At 38.3% G+C, this 15,782-nt stretch overlaps 1 protein-coding gene across 4 annotated transcripts in view; it reads left to right on the forward strand.

Annotated features, from left to right (window-relative positions):
• RAB32 (RAB32, member RAS oncogene family) overlaps positions 1–15,782 on the forward strand; it is a 36,260-nt gene that overhangs the window by 5,317 nt on the left and 15,161 nt on the right. For 3 of the 4 annotated variants that reach the window (XR_013830755.1, XM_079939191.1, XM_079939190.1), the window contains exon 2: positions 10,051–10,328. Coding sequence is in view for 3 of the 4 variants with exons in the window: in XM_079939191.1 (XP_079795317.1) it covers positions 10,051–10,328 (278 nt within the window). In the remaining variant the exon portion in view is untranslated. Of the gene's footprint in view, positions 1–10,050; positions 10,329–14,473; positions 15,601–15,782 lie in introns of those variants that run through there. The other variant, XM_079939189.1, reaches the window with a different exon arrangement.

The following is a 15,782-nucleotide window of genomic DNA, read 5'->3' on the forward strand; positions in this document are numbered from 1 at the left end:
TCTTCAGCCTTATTCTGGCTCAATTTCTGTGCTGAATTACAAGCAAAGCCTACTGTCCCATTTTACATCTTCAAATCTTCCTCAGTTCGTGAGTCCTGACACCCTTTGGGTGCCCCAGTATGGACTGTGCTTTCACAATTGCCCAGGCAGCAGGAGTTTCAACATAACAACATATTTGTGTTATCGCACATGAAAATTCCCCTGATAATGATATGCCTGTTGCCTTTCCTCCTTTTGAGTATGTTACCATTCTTAGTTGCCTCAATTAGTCCAAGTATGCTAAAAGGTGCTGAGGTTAGAGGTAGAGACAGCCAAGTGCTGATAAGAAGTACTTGGCTCCCAGCCATTTGCCTAATCATTCTATTGTTTGAGCTGGATTATAGGCTTTCAGAGACACCATGGTGTAAATGCAGGGAGGTTTGGTAAATTGACCAAGAAAACACAGGTAATCCACGGCACGGCACCGTACAGAGACAGGACTCATGTCTCTGTCAAATAGCACAGTGGATTTTTGGTTCACTGGATTCAAAACAGTAGCATTAACTGTTCTCTAAATTTGCAAATGTTCTGGTCATCCCTATTTTAGAGCATATGACTCATATTTGAATAATTACCATCTCTTTATGTCATCAACCCAGAATTTCCAGTTCTTATACTTAATTATGAAGCATACTGCTTCCAAAGCAGACACTTTTTGATTGGCTGCATCACTTTTTTTTGTACATTTTGAAAGACTGTTTCCAAACTGTGGACTTCTCTGAAGTTAACAAAGCTCTTTTATTGGTATATGGTTGCAGAGCACACCCTGGAAAAGCAAGGTAACAATTACAGATATTTGTCAGGTCTACTCTGATCTCATGGATTGAGCCTGAATGCCATGCGTTATTCCAGGGCTGCAGTGTTATTTTCAGATATATTTTAGGAGAAATTTGATCCATCATGTATATGTTATCCTGACCTTCCAACTTTCTTAAGCTTTTGATATATAAATTTTAATGATTTTTATTCCCTTTAAAATTGTACTCAAGATTTTGTTTTTATCAAAATAAAAAAGTGTGATGAGACCAACACATCAGGAGACAATTGCCATTGAAAGAAATAGTTTGTTACTCATAGTTTCCAAGAGGAGGGACCATGCCACACTATGCAGGACCGTGTAGGGAAGCACCAGCGTTATTCAGGAGGCAGAAGGAGCTCGGAGAAAGCAAAGCAACGGCTGGAACCTTTACTGTGGTTTTTGCAGGAAGGAAAGGACAAGGCAGTGTAGGCAGGCTGAGCAAGCTTAGGATTGGATAGTTTGAGAGACTGAGTTTGTTCTGGGCTATAGGGATGGTCCCTAGTTGTCTAGTACCTGGTCGTGGGGTGATTCAGGGCAGGAGGATAATGTCCTGGACTGCAGGAGCCTGGAAAAAGAAAGCAGGTAGAGGATAAGGACTCAGGATTGGTTGGTTTGCATATCGAAGACATGCTCTCAGCAAGTTGTTTGCTCTCTCTAAGAACTAGCTAACCCTAAGAGGGGCAGTCCCTCCGCTGGTCCGCAAGGCCCCAAGATGTCAAAGCATCCTAAAATGTAGAAAATAAAAAACCTGATTAATACATATTTCTAAGCACTTATTAAAATAGATTGAGAGATGAGAGAAAGTATTCTTCCAAAGAAGAAAACTTTGAAGGCCTTTGACTTGGAGGCCAAGAATAGCGTATCCTCAAAATAGTGAGGATTTCACATTTAATCAACACTTAAGTAATAGAGAGTGGGCTAAGTTGACAAGTTTAAGTTGTATTATGGTTGTAGAGATCTTCTCTTGGACAGTGAAAAAAGTGCTGACATATGTGGGGAGATTTCTGAAGGGTGAGACAAAAGATCAAGAAAAAGTTGCTTTAGAATTCTACTCAATTATATTTTCAAAAGAGCGTTTTGCACTTTTTGCAGTCGATGCTAGAAACATATGATTTCTTCACTCTTATTCTGAGAGAGACAAACCACATAAAAATAAATGGATGGCAGGGCTTTAGTTTAAGCCTCTCTGTTGGTCTTTCTCATTGACAGATGGTCTTACATTCTCTTCTTCCCCATTCTTTTCACTCACTTCTACCCAGATATTTTCCTTAAGCATCTCCCGTAGTGATTTTTGATTGCTTTGAAGTTAAGCTAAATATATTGGGGTTTTTAGTGTGATTATATGGGACCTCCTCCGTCAGACTCATCTGAGGTGCTTAAAATGCAGATTCCCTAGCATCAGCTGTAAGCAGAATTGCCTTCGTCTGTCAAACATCCCCAAACATCATGGTTTAACAAGAGAGAAGTCTCTCACCTACTTAGTCTGTAGTTGAGCAGTCCATGGCTGGTGAACAGAACCATTCATTCTTCCTGGACCAAAGCTGACATTTCACCACTCAGCTATTCCCTGGCCATATTCGTTGTCTTTGTGGTCCAGTCAAACGCACATGCCTTGCTGCAAGGGCAGCTAGAAAACCAGGGCTTTTTCTGTTTGTTTTTAAATTGGACACATTGCTTTCCCAAATAAAATTCTGTGAAGGGATATTGGAGAGGCAACTAGCAATCCTCCATGCTTACCAAATCAGAATTCCTAGAGGTAGGGCCTGGAAATGTGTAATTTGCCAAGCACCATGGGTAGTCTGATTTATACCGAAGTTGAGAACAGTTGTTCTGTCTTGGCTCTGCTGCATGCTGCCAACAGACTTACCCTCCCACTGCGCTCCACGGAGCAAGCCTGCTGTTCCCCGGGCTCCTTCACACTCACCTTCCCTGACCCTTAAGTTCCTGTCTGTTTCATATCACCTGCTCCTTATCTGTGTGGCTCTCAAGAGGTGATGTAAGGAGACAAGAGAAATTACAGGACAGAGGTGGTACATGTCTTGCTCTCATTTAATGCTTAAGAAAGGAAAAAGCCAATACCTCAAACTTCTAAAACTATTATGACTTTGGACACAAACCAAAAAGATATTTTGATTTTTTTTCCTTCCTTTAAATTGATTAAAGTCAGGTGTTATTTTCATAGTCACCACAGAAGATGTAACTAGTTGAATAAAAACAGACCTTACACTGTGACCTAAATACCACAGAAGGCTGCTCATTTCAAATTAGCAAAAAGAAAAATCCAGACTCTGAACTGGCATGTATTTGGGAATAGGTAATTTTGAAGACTACTTAGTGATACTGCTACCATCTCAAAAGGAGTTTGTGTTCCTTTTAGTTTAGGTATTTAAAAATGTTTTCTTTATTCAGTTTTGTTACTCTTTTGCTTGACAGAATGTGGTATGAGCAAAAATGGTGCTTTGTACATGATTTAAATGGCAGCTTTGCCTCTTCCCCTGTAAAGCTTATTTTTCCAAGTGGAAATATATTTCCAAACGTAAGGATAGAATCCCAGAGTTAGGAAATTTTGGTATTTGACCCTCTCACATAATAACAGTTAACATTTATTAAAAGCTGTTTTATAGTCACTGTCATTCGGTTTACTTTTATTCTCATTGATACTTATGATAATCTGGAGAAATGAGAATGATTCTCAGTTTACAGTTGAGTAAACTGAGACTCAGGAAGATTAAGGGCTTTTCCTGAGGTCTGTACACCTGTAACTTGCAGAGTTAGGGCATGGATCCAGATATTTTTCGTTCCAAAGGTTTCATGGTCATGTTATATTATCTCCCTCTCATCTACACATGATAAAAAGGAAAACCAGACGAATGGAATTGTGTAAAATCATGTGACTCCCTTTACCTTCTTCGTGGTACAATATTAAAATATGAAATTCAGTACATATCAAATCCAAACTCATATGGTGCTAATTTGATGCATTAGCTTTTAGACTTGTTCTATCTGTGGAGAATACAGCCACTTGTTGTATGGAAAATTGCATAAGCCAGTGGGGGGGAAATGGGCAACTAGCAATATGGTCTCTTTTTAGTTACATTGTTTCATTGGTCAGTATTATGGTAGTTCTTTAATGTAAGAAAGTGTTTTTTTTCCTAACAATACCTATAGTTTTAGCATGTTAACTATTTAAGTGTAATGCTGGGGCACGTTTATAAGGGCTTTATAAAGTAGTAGTATAATGAGTCATTAACTAGGTGCCCTAAAAAATAACAAAAACCTGTGTGACTACAAATTGTAACCTCTTACATATAAAACCCGAGACCCATTATGACATCACATTATTACCTGTATCAAGCTGTAAACATTTTTAGTGGATAATTATCCTTCTAGAACCAATGACTGGACTTAAATTAAATTTTGACTGGGTCTTGATCTATTACCCACCACCCACACAAGCTTGTTAGAAGCGCTTCATCTCTGAAATGCACACTGAATTTTAAGGAGTTGTTTTTAAAGGACTTTATATGCACTGACTAGAAACTATGCATTTTCTCCCAATCACCTTGAGCAAGAATATGTAGCTCAATAATTCTTAGTGGGTGGGAAAACATAAGCATTTGTACTTGAAAAGCTAAGCACTAATTGTCCTGTTGCTCAGATTTATTTTTCATTGTGTAATTTATATTTTGAGTTTCAAATAACATTAAGAGACATTTAGATTATTTATCAAATGGGGGCATGAACATAAAATATTGAGACAAACGTTTAAAAAAATAAAACCAGGGATTAAAATCATAAGAGAAAGCATCTCTGGCATGTGTTTCTGATAGTTCAAAACGCAGTACTTTCCTTTTCAAATCAGAGAGGAAATATTTCCCTTTTGAAAATTTGCATGCGCTATAAAGAGATAAGGTACACTGTTTTGTGGGTTTTTTTCCCTTGATTGGAATATGTATTCCTGGAAATGTATTAAATTATCTCAACTCCTTTTCAAAGCCATTAGTGTTGGATACTCCAAATACTAGATAAGCATTTTAATCCTTTTGCCAGCATATATACCTTACAGGTCATCCATTTCAGTATGTACAAAGTCGTGCATTTTTAAATGTCTTCGAGCCTAGATGACTAGCACTGTGCTCTTTTTTTCCCTTTCTCATTGCCAAGATATCTAGCTATAATCAGGGTTCCTTCTTCTAGAGAAGGAAGTAACACATCCTTTTAAAGGATAACGCATTTCAGAGCCATTTGGAATATTCAGGCAATGTGTCCACAGCAGTATGGATGAAAAACCCTGTCCCTAGAATCAGCATAACTAATGCAGTCAGCAGTGGGGCACTTCCTTATCTGCTGTGGTAAAGCACTAGGGGACATAGAGCAAGGCTGTAACTTTTGTAGCAGGGCTGTGCTGTCCTTAAGGAAGGTCACTCCCAGGCTTATCGTACCTTGAATCTATTTGGAAACACAGGGCCATGTGGAGCAATATATACTCCAGAAAATACTTGGGTAACAGATCAGACAGTACACTTGATAACAAGTCAACCTAAGAAATTTGAGTAATGTCATCTCCCTGGGATTTTATTTTCTCATCTATAAAATAAGAGAGGTTGGACTAGATGATCTGGAGTGTCATCGTCCAGTTACAATATTGTCCGTTACAGTGTTTTGTCGGGAAGGCGTAACCCGTTCCTGTAAGAGAAGATTACAGCTCTGGTCACAGAAGGTGGTGTTGCTTAGCATTCTCCCCACCCTGTCTGAACTACTTCTGCAGACCTAGTGAGAGGGAGGTCTCCCACGTTCTGCTGAGTTTCCATATTGCTATACGCTTTAACTCTATACACACACGCCATGAAACAAGACACGTACAGCTGTCTTTACATTTAATAACTCTAGACTTTCCCTTCTACCCAGTCCGCTCCCGTCACAGGGCACAATCCAGGAGCATTCAGCATGGCAGAAATCTCCTGCTTTTATATATGTATTTCCGGAAAGTAGAATCCTAGAATAATAAAGATTTCTCAGGCTAAACTTAAAATGGTTGATTGGCTGCCCCCTCAGAGTATTTTTTTATTTTCTTTTCTAAAATTAGAAAAAAAAATCTAAGAGTCTATGGAATTCTAATGCAATTCTAGTTTGGATGTGAAAGTCTTTCCCATTAGTTTGATCCTTAGCTCTTCTTTGAACCTAGGAAGGGCTGACTTCTGATGTGCTGTGAAAGGGGAAGTAGGAGAATTCACGTTTCTCCTGGGGATGACTCAGAGCTACTGGGAAACTGCCTCGAGCAGTTAACATGGCTTTGACTAGGCTGGCCACCCCCATGGGCGTGCAACCTGAAAGTCACAGCATGGAAATAAAGTTTATGAAGATACTGTATTTCCATGATGAGTTAGCATTTGAATGGCATTTCTTGATAATGTATCTTTCAAGAAAGACTCACTTACCTCAATGAATAACATCCCCTTGTTTGATACCATAATATGCTCTTTGTATCCCTGATTATACCCAACACATCATGGTATCATTTTGTCTGTTTCCTCAAATAGACTGTGAGATCCTGAAGGTCATATTCACTGTTTCATTATTTTCATCAGTGTCTAGCACAGTGCCTGGTACGTAGGAGGAACCTAATACATATTTTTTAGTTGAGATCAGATCTAGATAGAAGAGAGAAAAATATATTTGGGAGTTGTACCAGCCAAGATAGACTAGGTTATGTTGGGGGGTCAACAACATTAAAATGATGATTTCTCGTGCTTTTTACGTGTCCACAGTGGGGAACAGAGGTGGGAGGGGTGGTGAGGAACGTGAGGAGGATTTTTCATTGGAGCCACTTGAAGACCCAGGCTAACAGAGGCCCTACCATCTCAAAATTGGGGTTCAGCCTTGCTGCTGCAGGACAAGTGATTCTGCTGGAAAGGAACACTTCTGTTCACATTTCATCGGCCAGGATTAGCCCATGGACACAACTGATTTAGTGGGGGCAGAACAGTGTGCTCCTCCGTGTGTTTAGAGTGGAGGAGGATGGAATATTCATGAACAGCAGTTTTGTTTTCCACTGGAATCCTTTGTTTTAGACAATAATACAGGAATAGCTAAAATTACCCAAAGATACAGGATGCAACTCATACTCTAGTAGCAAAGTTTACTTTGCTTCCCAGTTTAACAACTGAAAGAGCTTAGCAAATCTGTGCATTTAAACCTTTAAAACAGCATAGTTAAATCTAGGTTTCACCTTGTTAGGTTTCTGGAGAAAAACCTTTAATTTTATGTTAAGATTATTATTTTAAATGAATTCATCTTATCTTCTCCACTCCCTACTTAATTTTTTACTTGTTTTTACCAGTTCGAGAATATTTCGGAAGCATTAATGGATTACTGTTGAATTTTAAAAAAGAGATTATGAACTCAGTAGAATAGGAAATATATTTTATTATTCTTTTGGAGAATAAGCTAAGTGCATGGACTTGGCCTTGTGATGCTAGGTCATGATCCCCATTGCTTTCTAGATTTGGTGATTGCAGAATCTTTAGAAAATCATTTTAGCATTAAATTTATAATATAGAAACCTAAAACATCAGAAGTGAGAGCTGGGTGGGACTTTGATGACCCCTAAAGATCTCTAAAGACAATTGGCTGATTTAGGCAGAGAAAGTTATTTCCTGGGGTAACTTGACTGTTGGGTGCTTGCTATTCGATTCTCTAGTACAGTTGTGCTTTCCTCAAGTTCATTTTCCTCTGCAAGCTGTTTTCACCACTACAAGGCACAACACATAACTAGCTAATAGTTTAAGGCTTTGCTGTGTGTAATCAGCACGATTTACAAAAGGATACTCAGGCTTTCATCGTGCAATACATTTATTGAGCACTTAATGATAATTCTTAGCTAATAGTTATTCAGTGTTTACTATGACGTGGCTTTTTACACTCTGAACTTGAAGTATAACCTACATGCAGATACCTTAAGTGTATACCTTCATGAATTTTTATATACCACTTCCAGTTCAAGGTATAGACTGTTCCTAACCCCCTAGAACAGAAATCATTAAATTTTTTCTGTAAACTTCCTGATAGCAATTGTTCTAGGTTTTGTGAGCCATTTAGTCTCTGTTGCAACTATGCAACTCTGCCATTATAGAGTGAAAACAGGCATATAATACATGAACGGATGAGGATGGCTATTCTCTAGAATTTTATTTAGCTGGATTTGACATGAGCTATAGTTTGCCTAAATATATCCAGGCAGGCATTTTACATTTAACCCTTCCTGTAACCATATGAGGTAGGTATTATTTTTTATAACTTTATTGTTGTATAGTTAACATACAATACACTGTACAATTTTATAAGTTTTGACATATGTATACCCTTTTGAAACATCACTGTAATCAAGATTGCAAATATTTTCATCACCTGAAAGCTATTTGCTCTAATAGGCCTTTTGTAATCCATCCTCCTGCCTTGCCCAAGGCAACCATTGATCTGCTTTCTCTTACTGCATCACTATAGTTTCTGATTTTTTAGAATTTGATATAAAGGGACTGATAGTATTAGCTATTCTCTCCTTGGTCTGGCTTTTTTGACTCAGCATAATTGTTTTGAGATTCATCCATGCTGTTACTTGTATCCATAGTTCCTTTCCTTTCTATTGTTGAGTTGTATTCCATTGTATGGATATACCATAGTCTATTCATTAGCATGTAAATAGACATTTGGGTTGCTTCCAGTTTGGGGCTATTAAAAATACAGCTGCTGTGAGCATTCATGAACATGCCTTTTTATAGACGTGTGTTTTCATTTTGTTTGCGAATACCTGGGAATGGAATGGGTTTGTTGTATGGTAGGTATATGTTTACATTTTTAAGAAAGTATCAAATTGTTTCCCAACGTGGTTGTACTATTTTAAAGTATTAGTCTTACCAGCAGTATATGAGAGCTCCAGTTGTTCCACATCTTCACCAACACTTGGTATAGTCAGACTTTTTAATTATAGCCATTGTTGTGGGAATAAAGGATCAGCTCATTGTGGTTCAAATTTGCGTTTCCCCAATGGTTAATAATTTTGAGCATAATTTCTTATGCTTATTTATCATCATATAAATTCTTCAGTAAACTGTTCCAATCTTTTGCTTACTTTATTAAATTTTTTTAATCTTACTTTGGAGTTTTGAGAGCTCTTTATATTCTGAGTACAAATTTTTTTAATCAGATATAGGATCTGTATTTTTTTTTTCTCCCAGTTTGTGCCTTTACTTTTCATTTGCTTAACAGTGTAATTGGCACTGTTTTGATTTGTCACATATGGTGATGTTAGAAAGCACACCCTCTGCTGCTGAGGGAGCTTCGAATCCTGGCTCTGAAACCTAAGGAAATGGATATTCTAAGCCACAAGGTCCTCCTCAAAAATGCCTTACCACATACATTTCTGGTTTTCTTATGTTTTAATAAGAAAGTTAATATGAATACAGACTTGAATATGCTTTAACATGGTTGGTAAAAAGAAATATTTGAAGGGATTTATAGGTGATTCTATGAACAAAACAAAAACAAAAGCCACTAGAGCTTAATAGCTCTTTATAACTTCTGGATTTCTGTACGTTTACTAGTTTGGCACCCCACCCTCTATTCTAAATTAAAGGGGAAAACCGTAAAATAGTGGGTTTGCATGTCTGCCTTCTTAGAGGAGAGCAGTCTTGCATTTTGAATCGAAAGCGGGTTTGGCTGGAGACGTGAAGGAAAGAGGAGTTAAGAACATGAGTTCCTTTATCTCATGTTCAGTCCTAATCTTTTTGACTAGCATTTTACCCACCACACTTATCTCCTTCCTGCAAGTCTTATTTTCTTCTATTCTTGTCTCTTCCCTCCACTCCCAACTTTCTTTTTTCCTTTAGTACCTCTCTTCTCTTAGACCAAGAAGAGTGGAGGGGGAAATGATGGACTCTGTAGCTTTACGAGCTGTCATCTCGGTGTTTATGGAGAATGTGGGGTACATGCACAGAACATAAAACTGGGTAACTGTGTACTCGGACCGCATGATCAGCCGCTTCTGCTTTGTGGTTCGTGGTTCTGTGTGTATGTCCTCAATCCTACCAGTTTATGGTGCTGTGGAATGACAGATATGTGTTTATAGCATTATTCTTAGGGTCAAAAGGATTATAACTAAATATCGCCTCTGTCCGAAGTATAAGTTTTTAATCTCTTATTATACTTATTTCTAGGACAGGAACGGTTTGGCAACATGACCCGAGTATATTACAAAGAAGCTGTTGGTGCTTTCGTTGTCTTTGATATATCGAGAGGTTCCACGTTTGAAGCCGTTTTAAAATGGAAAAGTGATCTGGATAGTAAAGTCCATCTTCCAAACGGCAACCCTATTCCTGCTGTCCTCTTAGCTAACAAATGTGACCAGAAAAAAGACAGTGGCCAGAATACTCCCGAGATGGACCAGTTTTGCAAAGAACATGGCTTCACTGGATGGTTTGAAACCTCTGCAAAGGTGAGGTCTGCTGTGCGTTTGTTATCTGCTCTGCTGTGCGTTTGTTATCTGCTCTGCTGTTAATTCGTAAATCTGACCTGTAACTTGCAAGTATTTAGATGGATTTACCTGAGTGGTTTTTGGAAACCTAGTAAAAGGTGCAGCGTAGCATGGATATGTTATAGCTTCTTTCACTCAGCAGCAGGAATGCTTTCAGAATTGGCTAGTGGAGAGGTGAACAGAAGGGCAGATTTTACATTAAAATAAAAATGACTATTATTAGAGCAAAGAACAAATGACATTTTCTATGAGTTTGAGTCCTTAAATGTACTTTTCATGTACCTGGAATTTGTGGGGTATGAGGTATATTGTCAAGCACAACTATTTTTGAGTTTTATAGAAGGCTTAGTAAAACTTAGGGACATAGTTGTCCCTAGTGAAGATGTAAGTCATGTGCAGGACTAACAGACATTGAAAAGGTCAGAGAGAAGATGTATTCAGATGATGTTTGAAGAGTTTTAGATCAAATGTGTAGGAAAATTTGAACAAGAGGAAATTATCAACATTTGTGACATACTTCTTCATGAATAGTAGAGTGAGAATTTTTTCTTTCAGCCATTATGGGAAGCTGGATAAAATGTTTTTTGAAGAAAAACAAAAACACGTTGGCTGTTGAAAATCTTAACAGTCTAAATATACACGAAAGCAAAGGTGACAATACCAAGCACAAAATATTGTGCTGGAGCGGGCTTATGTGCACTGGAAGTTTCACTTTAGAGGTCCAATAACAATCAGACACGAGAGGGTGATGAATTATTAGCAAAATTCTGTGATGGCAAACTCAAAACCATGAATTTGATATAATCTTAACACAGTTCCTGCTTTTAGTATGCCTTCTGTGAATTTCTTGTATATATCAAAAAAACGTGCATTGTTTTTTCAAATGACCTACTTACTTATTACTTTTAGCTTTACCAGAAACCCATCCTAAAAGTGGAAGATTATTTGCTGCCACTGGTGATCAGAATAATGAAAGCAAAGCTATGGGAGACTACACAAAAAGTGCTCTGAAAATATTGTGATGGTGGGGTCATTGGAAAAAATAGTGTCTGCTGAAGACAGAAGTGTTTACTCCTAAGCTAAAGGCTATTTGTTTAAACAAATATATTCTAGTATCTTAAAATTTAGTTTCATAAATAAAAAGTAGTAGTGGAAGAGAGATGAAGACCAGAGTTGCTGCATGAGCACTTAGCCAAACAGGAAGGAAGAGATTGCAGAAGGCAAGGCTTTTTATAGAGACACTTGTTTTGGAAGCCATGCCCTCTGTCTGCTCTCTGCACCTGTGGGGATTTGCTTTACTTCCCAGCTTTGTTAGAAAAAAATTAGTGGTATGTGTAAGTGTTTATTAGAGCATGAGATTTGGTGGAGAAGATGAATATATTACAGATAAAATTTCCTCTTCTGGTTTTATTTGAATTAATCATTCAGGTAATAAATCTAAATTTCTCCCCAGAGTCTAGAAGGAAGATTCATAAACAATAGTATCATGTGGCCTGTCACCTGAGACTGTATAAGTCATCAGCTTCATGATATCTATGGACAGGGTTACATGTGGAGGTGAAAAGAAAAACATTCATATGTTCTGTGCCTTCCTACGAATATATTAGAACCAGCTACTGCAAAATTTCCTTAGTGGTAAACCAGGAGTATTTCAAGAGAGTAACAGTAATATAAAATTTTTGTTAAAAATTTTAGTCAAGGCTTAAAGTACTGCCCAAGTGTCACTAATACCTATGCTTCTGAGCTGGCCAGCAGCTAACTTCAAATCTGATTTCTGCTAGAATACCAGTGATCTGAATTCTGATACAAACACAGCCAAAAGGCAAGTTTGAATTCATGAGCTTCATCTTTTCACCTTTATGGAAAATAATGGATTTCCAATATGAGAATGTGTGACTAATTACAATGTGGGACTTTCTGTTCCTCATCAATAACCATTAAATGCAGTAAGAGAAGATTATAATTATTTGGTATAATGGGGATGGTGGGGACTGAGGGACATTTGGGCATTTAAAGATCAATACTTTAATTAAAGTTAATGCTTATCTTGGGAGTGGAGGTAAAAAAAAGTTTGTGTTGGTGCTAGAAAAGATACCTGAATAAATAGCAGAGGTCTTGCAGAGTTCTCACTGTCTGAGAAATAAGGGAGAAGGCTAGAATGAACCTCGTGGTATCGGATTGGAATTGGAAAAGTCCATATATATGTATATATATACACACACACATATGTAAATTCTGTATTGTGTATATGTGTGTGCATACACACACATGTACACATACGCATATGTGTAAACAGCTAAACACAGAAGCAGATACCAATATGTGTATGGATACATACGTATTTACTAGGTGTGTCTGCTGAAGAGGATTAGAAGCAATGACAGCACAGAACCAGTGAGCTTTGCAAGTCCTTAGAATTTGGTTTTTAAATACTGTTATCCAATAAAAAGGACTGAGTCTCCCTGGAGAAATGACTGATTTCAGGACTATTAGGACAAGGACAGTAAAGATGTGCCTGAGATATTTTGTCGTGCCGGAAGCTGAGGAAACGCTCACCAAGTGACGGAGATGCGTCAAAAAGACCCAGGAGCCTGCTTATAGGAGCTCCAAAACCTAAGACAATTGGAGCAACAAAATAAATAATTATTGTAATGGACTTAATACACAGAATAAAATAATAATCCATGATATGAAAAAAACAAATGAATAAATGGGAGAGAAGAGAAAGCTCTTCCTAACAGTAGAATTCCAAATCATAAATGGAGAAGGAATGATGGAAATAGACAGTCACCATTAAACACAACAGTAATAATTGTTCTAGGGAAAAATTAATTGATACCAAAATGAGTAAGGAAAGGTATGGTGAAAAACAGGATATTTACATATTTGTACTGAGGACAAAGTGAAAAATAGTAGCTCTTCAGTGGAGAAGCCTGGCAGACATGACTTCAAGCAAGTATGCCTCCTCATACACTGAAGAGGGCACATCATGTATGTCTTATTCCTGCCAACAATGTGTGACTTGAATTTAATGATAAGGAAACATCAGACAGATCCAAACTGAGGGATAGTCTCTGGCCAGGACTCTCCAAGAGTGTCAAGGTCATGAAAGGCAAGGAGACTGAGGACCTGTTCCAGATTCAAGGAGACCAAGGGGACAGATCGCGAAATACAGCTGCTCACCTGCATCAGAAACAGGACAGTGAGACAGCTGATGAAATTCGAACAAGGTTGATAGAGTAATGCTGGCACAGTACTGTCATCTAATTTCTTGATTTTGATATACTCTGGTTACCTAAGATGTTAATGTCTGAGGAATATGGGTGAAGAATATATAGGAATTTTTACTACTTTTACAACGTTTCTGTAAATCTGAAATTATTTTAAAAGGAAAAGTTAAATACTTTTAAAAAGAAGCACAGTTTTTGCTATATGTCACATATCATATATTGAATGACAGCTTATGAATCAGTCACACAAATGTTGTGATAGCTGGTGATTCCTTAGAGCATCCTTAACGGGCATCACACCCACAACATTGTTTTTATCTCTGTGCTTTCACTTATGTGGCTGGCAACTTGCGGCAGGATGAAGACTCATTTACCTTGGAGATAGTTCATTGGACCTCAGTGGCAAAAGTTTAAAACATTAAAAAACAGAACATAAGGGCTTCCCTGGTGGCGCAGTGGTTGGGAGTCCGCCTGCCGATGCAGGGGACACGGGTTCGTGCCCCGGTCCGGGAAGATCCCACATGCCGTGTAGCGGCTAGGCCCGTGAGCCATGGCCGCTGAGCCTGCGCGTCCGGAGCCTGTGCTCCGCAACGGGAGAGGCCACAGCAGTGAGAGGCCCGCGTACCACACACACACACACACACAAAAACAGAACATCAGAAAGAGTGTGATCCTTTGTAAAAAGAAGAGTGTCTCAGTCACATTACTCAGTAACATTGAACTCTTAGCAAACACTTCAGTATTGGAGCAGGAGATGGAGCTGGCGTACTTATAATGCCCCCTCTGACCAACTTTCCTAGTTCCTGGTAATACTCTAATGCTTTCCTCTAAGAATATTGATCGTGAGAATTGATCCTGGTTGTTTCTGCACTACAGGATAACATAAACATAGATGAAGCATCCCGGTTCCTAGTGGAGAACATTCTTGCCAACCACCAAAGCTTCCCTAATGAAGAAAACGACGGCAGAATTAAACTGGATGAGGAGACCGTGAAAAAAGAGAACAAATCCCAGTGTTGCTGACTCAGCGTCTGCTTCTCTCCTGCGGATGCTCGGTTGGAAGCAAATTCCTGAGACGGGATCATGGATGGTGGATATGCTGCTCTGTGAATCTTCAGGGCTGTGCCTTAAAATAACAAGGATGGCACCCCTGGGAGCCTGTGATGAAAGGGGACACTGGTGAAGGAGTCCCGCCAGTGGCTCTGCCCCTTCACTTGTGAACACTTAGGCTTCTGTTGTTGTTGCCATCATATTCAGGATAATGTTTATGTTCTTTTTAACATCTTTTAAAATGACAGTTCTTCAGGATTTGTTAAGACTTGGAAGTTGTGGCTTTCAGTGTGAACACTGGGCTGGTAATAAACTTTCCCTGCCGCCTCACTGTAGTTTCATGCGTCTGTATTTTTGTCTCCTGTATCCTATCCTCAAGTTCGAGGGAGGCTTTTAGACCCTTTTAGCCACAGAAAGCTGGAAGTTTCTGTTTAGCAATTTATTTTTCTAGTCAAAACTTTGGTACTTCATGTAAAATTGTTATCCTTAAATATTGTGATTTAACTAGTCCTGGCTAGTGTGACGTGGTTATTCCCCTTAAATACATTAAAATCCCCTTCCTAATGACTCAGGAAGCACTCACACCACAGTGGTACTCTGATCTGGTTGGTACCAGTTGGAAACAATATAAATGAACATCTCTTCTTTTCTCTCCCTAGTCCCTTCTCTCCTTTCTTCTTCCTGTGTGTTTGTTTATAACTAAGAGCCTGATAGATATTACTGTTGCAGTTGTAACCAGCCTTTTCAAATCTGTAATAATAATGGTTAAGGAGAGAATTTATTTCAAAACATATACAATTAAATCGAAGTTTCTATAGTAGACATTGTGAAAGAAATTAGGTCATGTGTGGTTTTATACAAAGTTTTGAACATTTAAAGTATAGTACGTGAGAAACAAAGCAGGCTCACAATATTTGTATTGTCATTTAACCCAATTAAGGAAAAGAATAAATATTTTGACTGCAACTTTTGTTTTGAATTCATGTAGTTCTAGAAAGGTAATATGGGCATACTTTTCTGCCTTAGAAAAATATGTGTCTGTTCACTTTTGCCTTTTATTTTTAAGGGGGTTAATGATATCATGTGAAAGGTCCAACTTATCCCTTTCAAAGGAAATTTAAAAGTATCTGTGACA

This window comes from Stenella coeruleoalba, assembly GCF_951394435.1.
Source record: "Stenella coeruleoalba genome assembly, chromosome: 12".
NCBI lineage: Eukaryota > Metazoa > Chordata > Mammalia > Artiodactyla > Delphinidae > Stenella > Stenella coeruleoalba.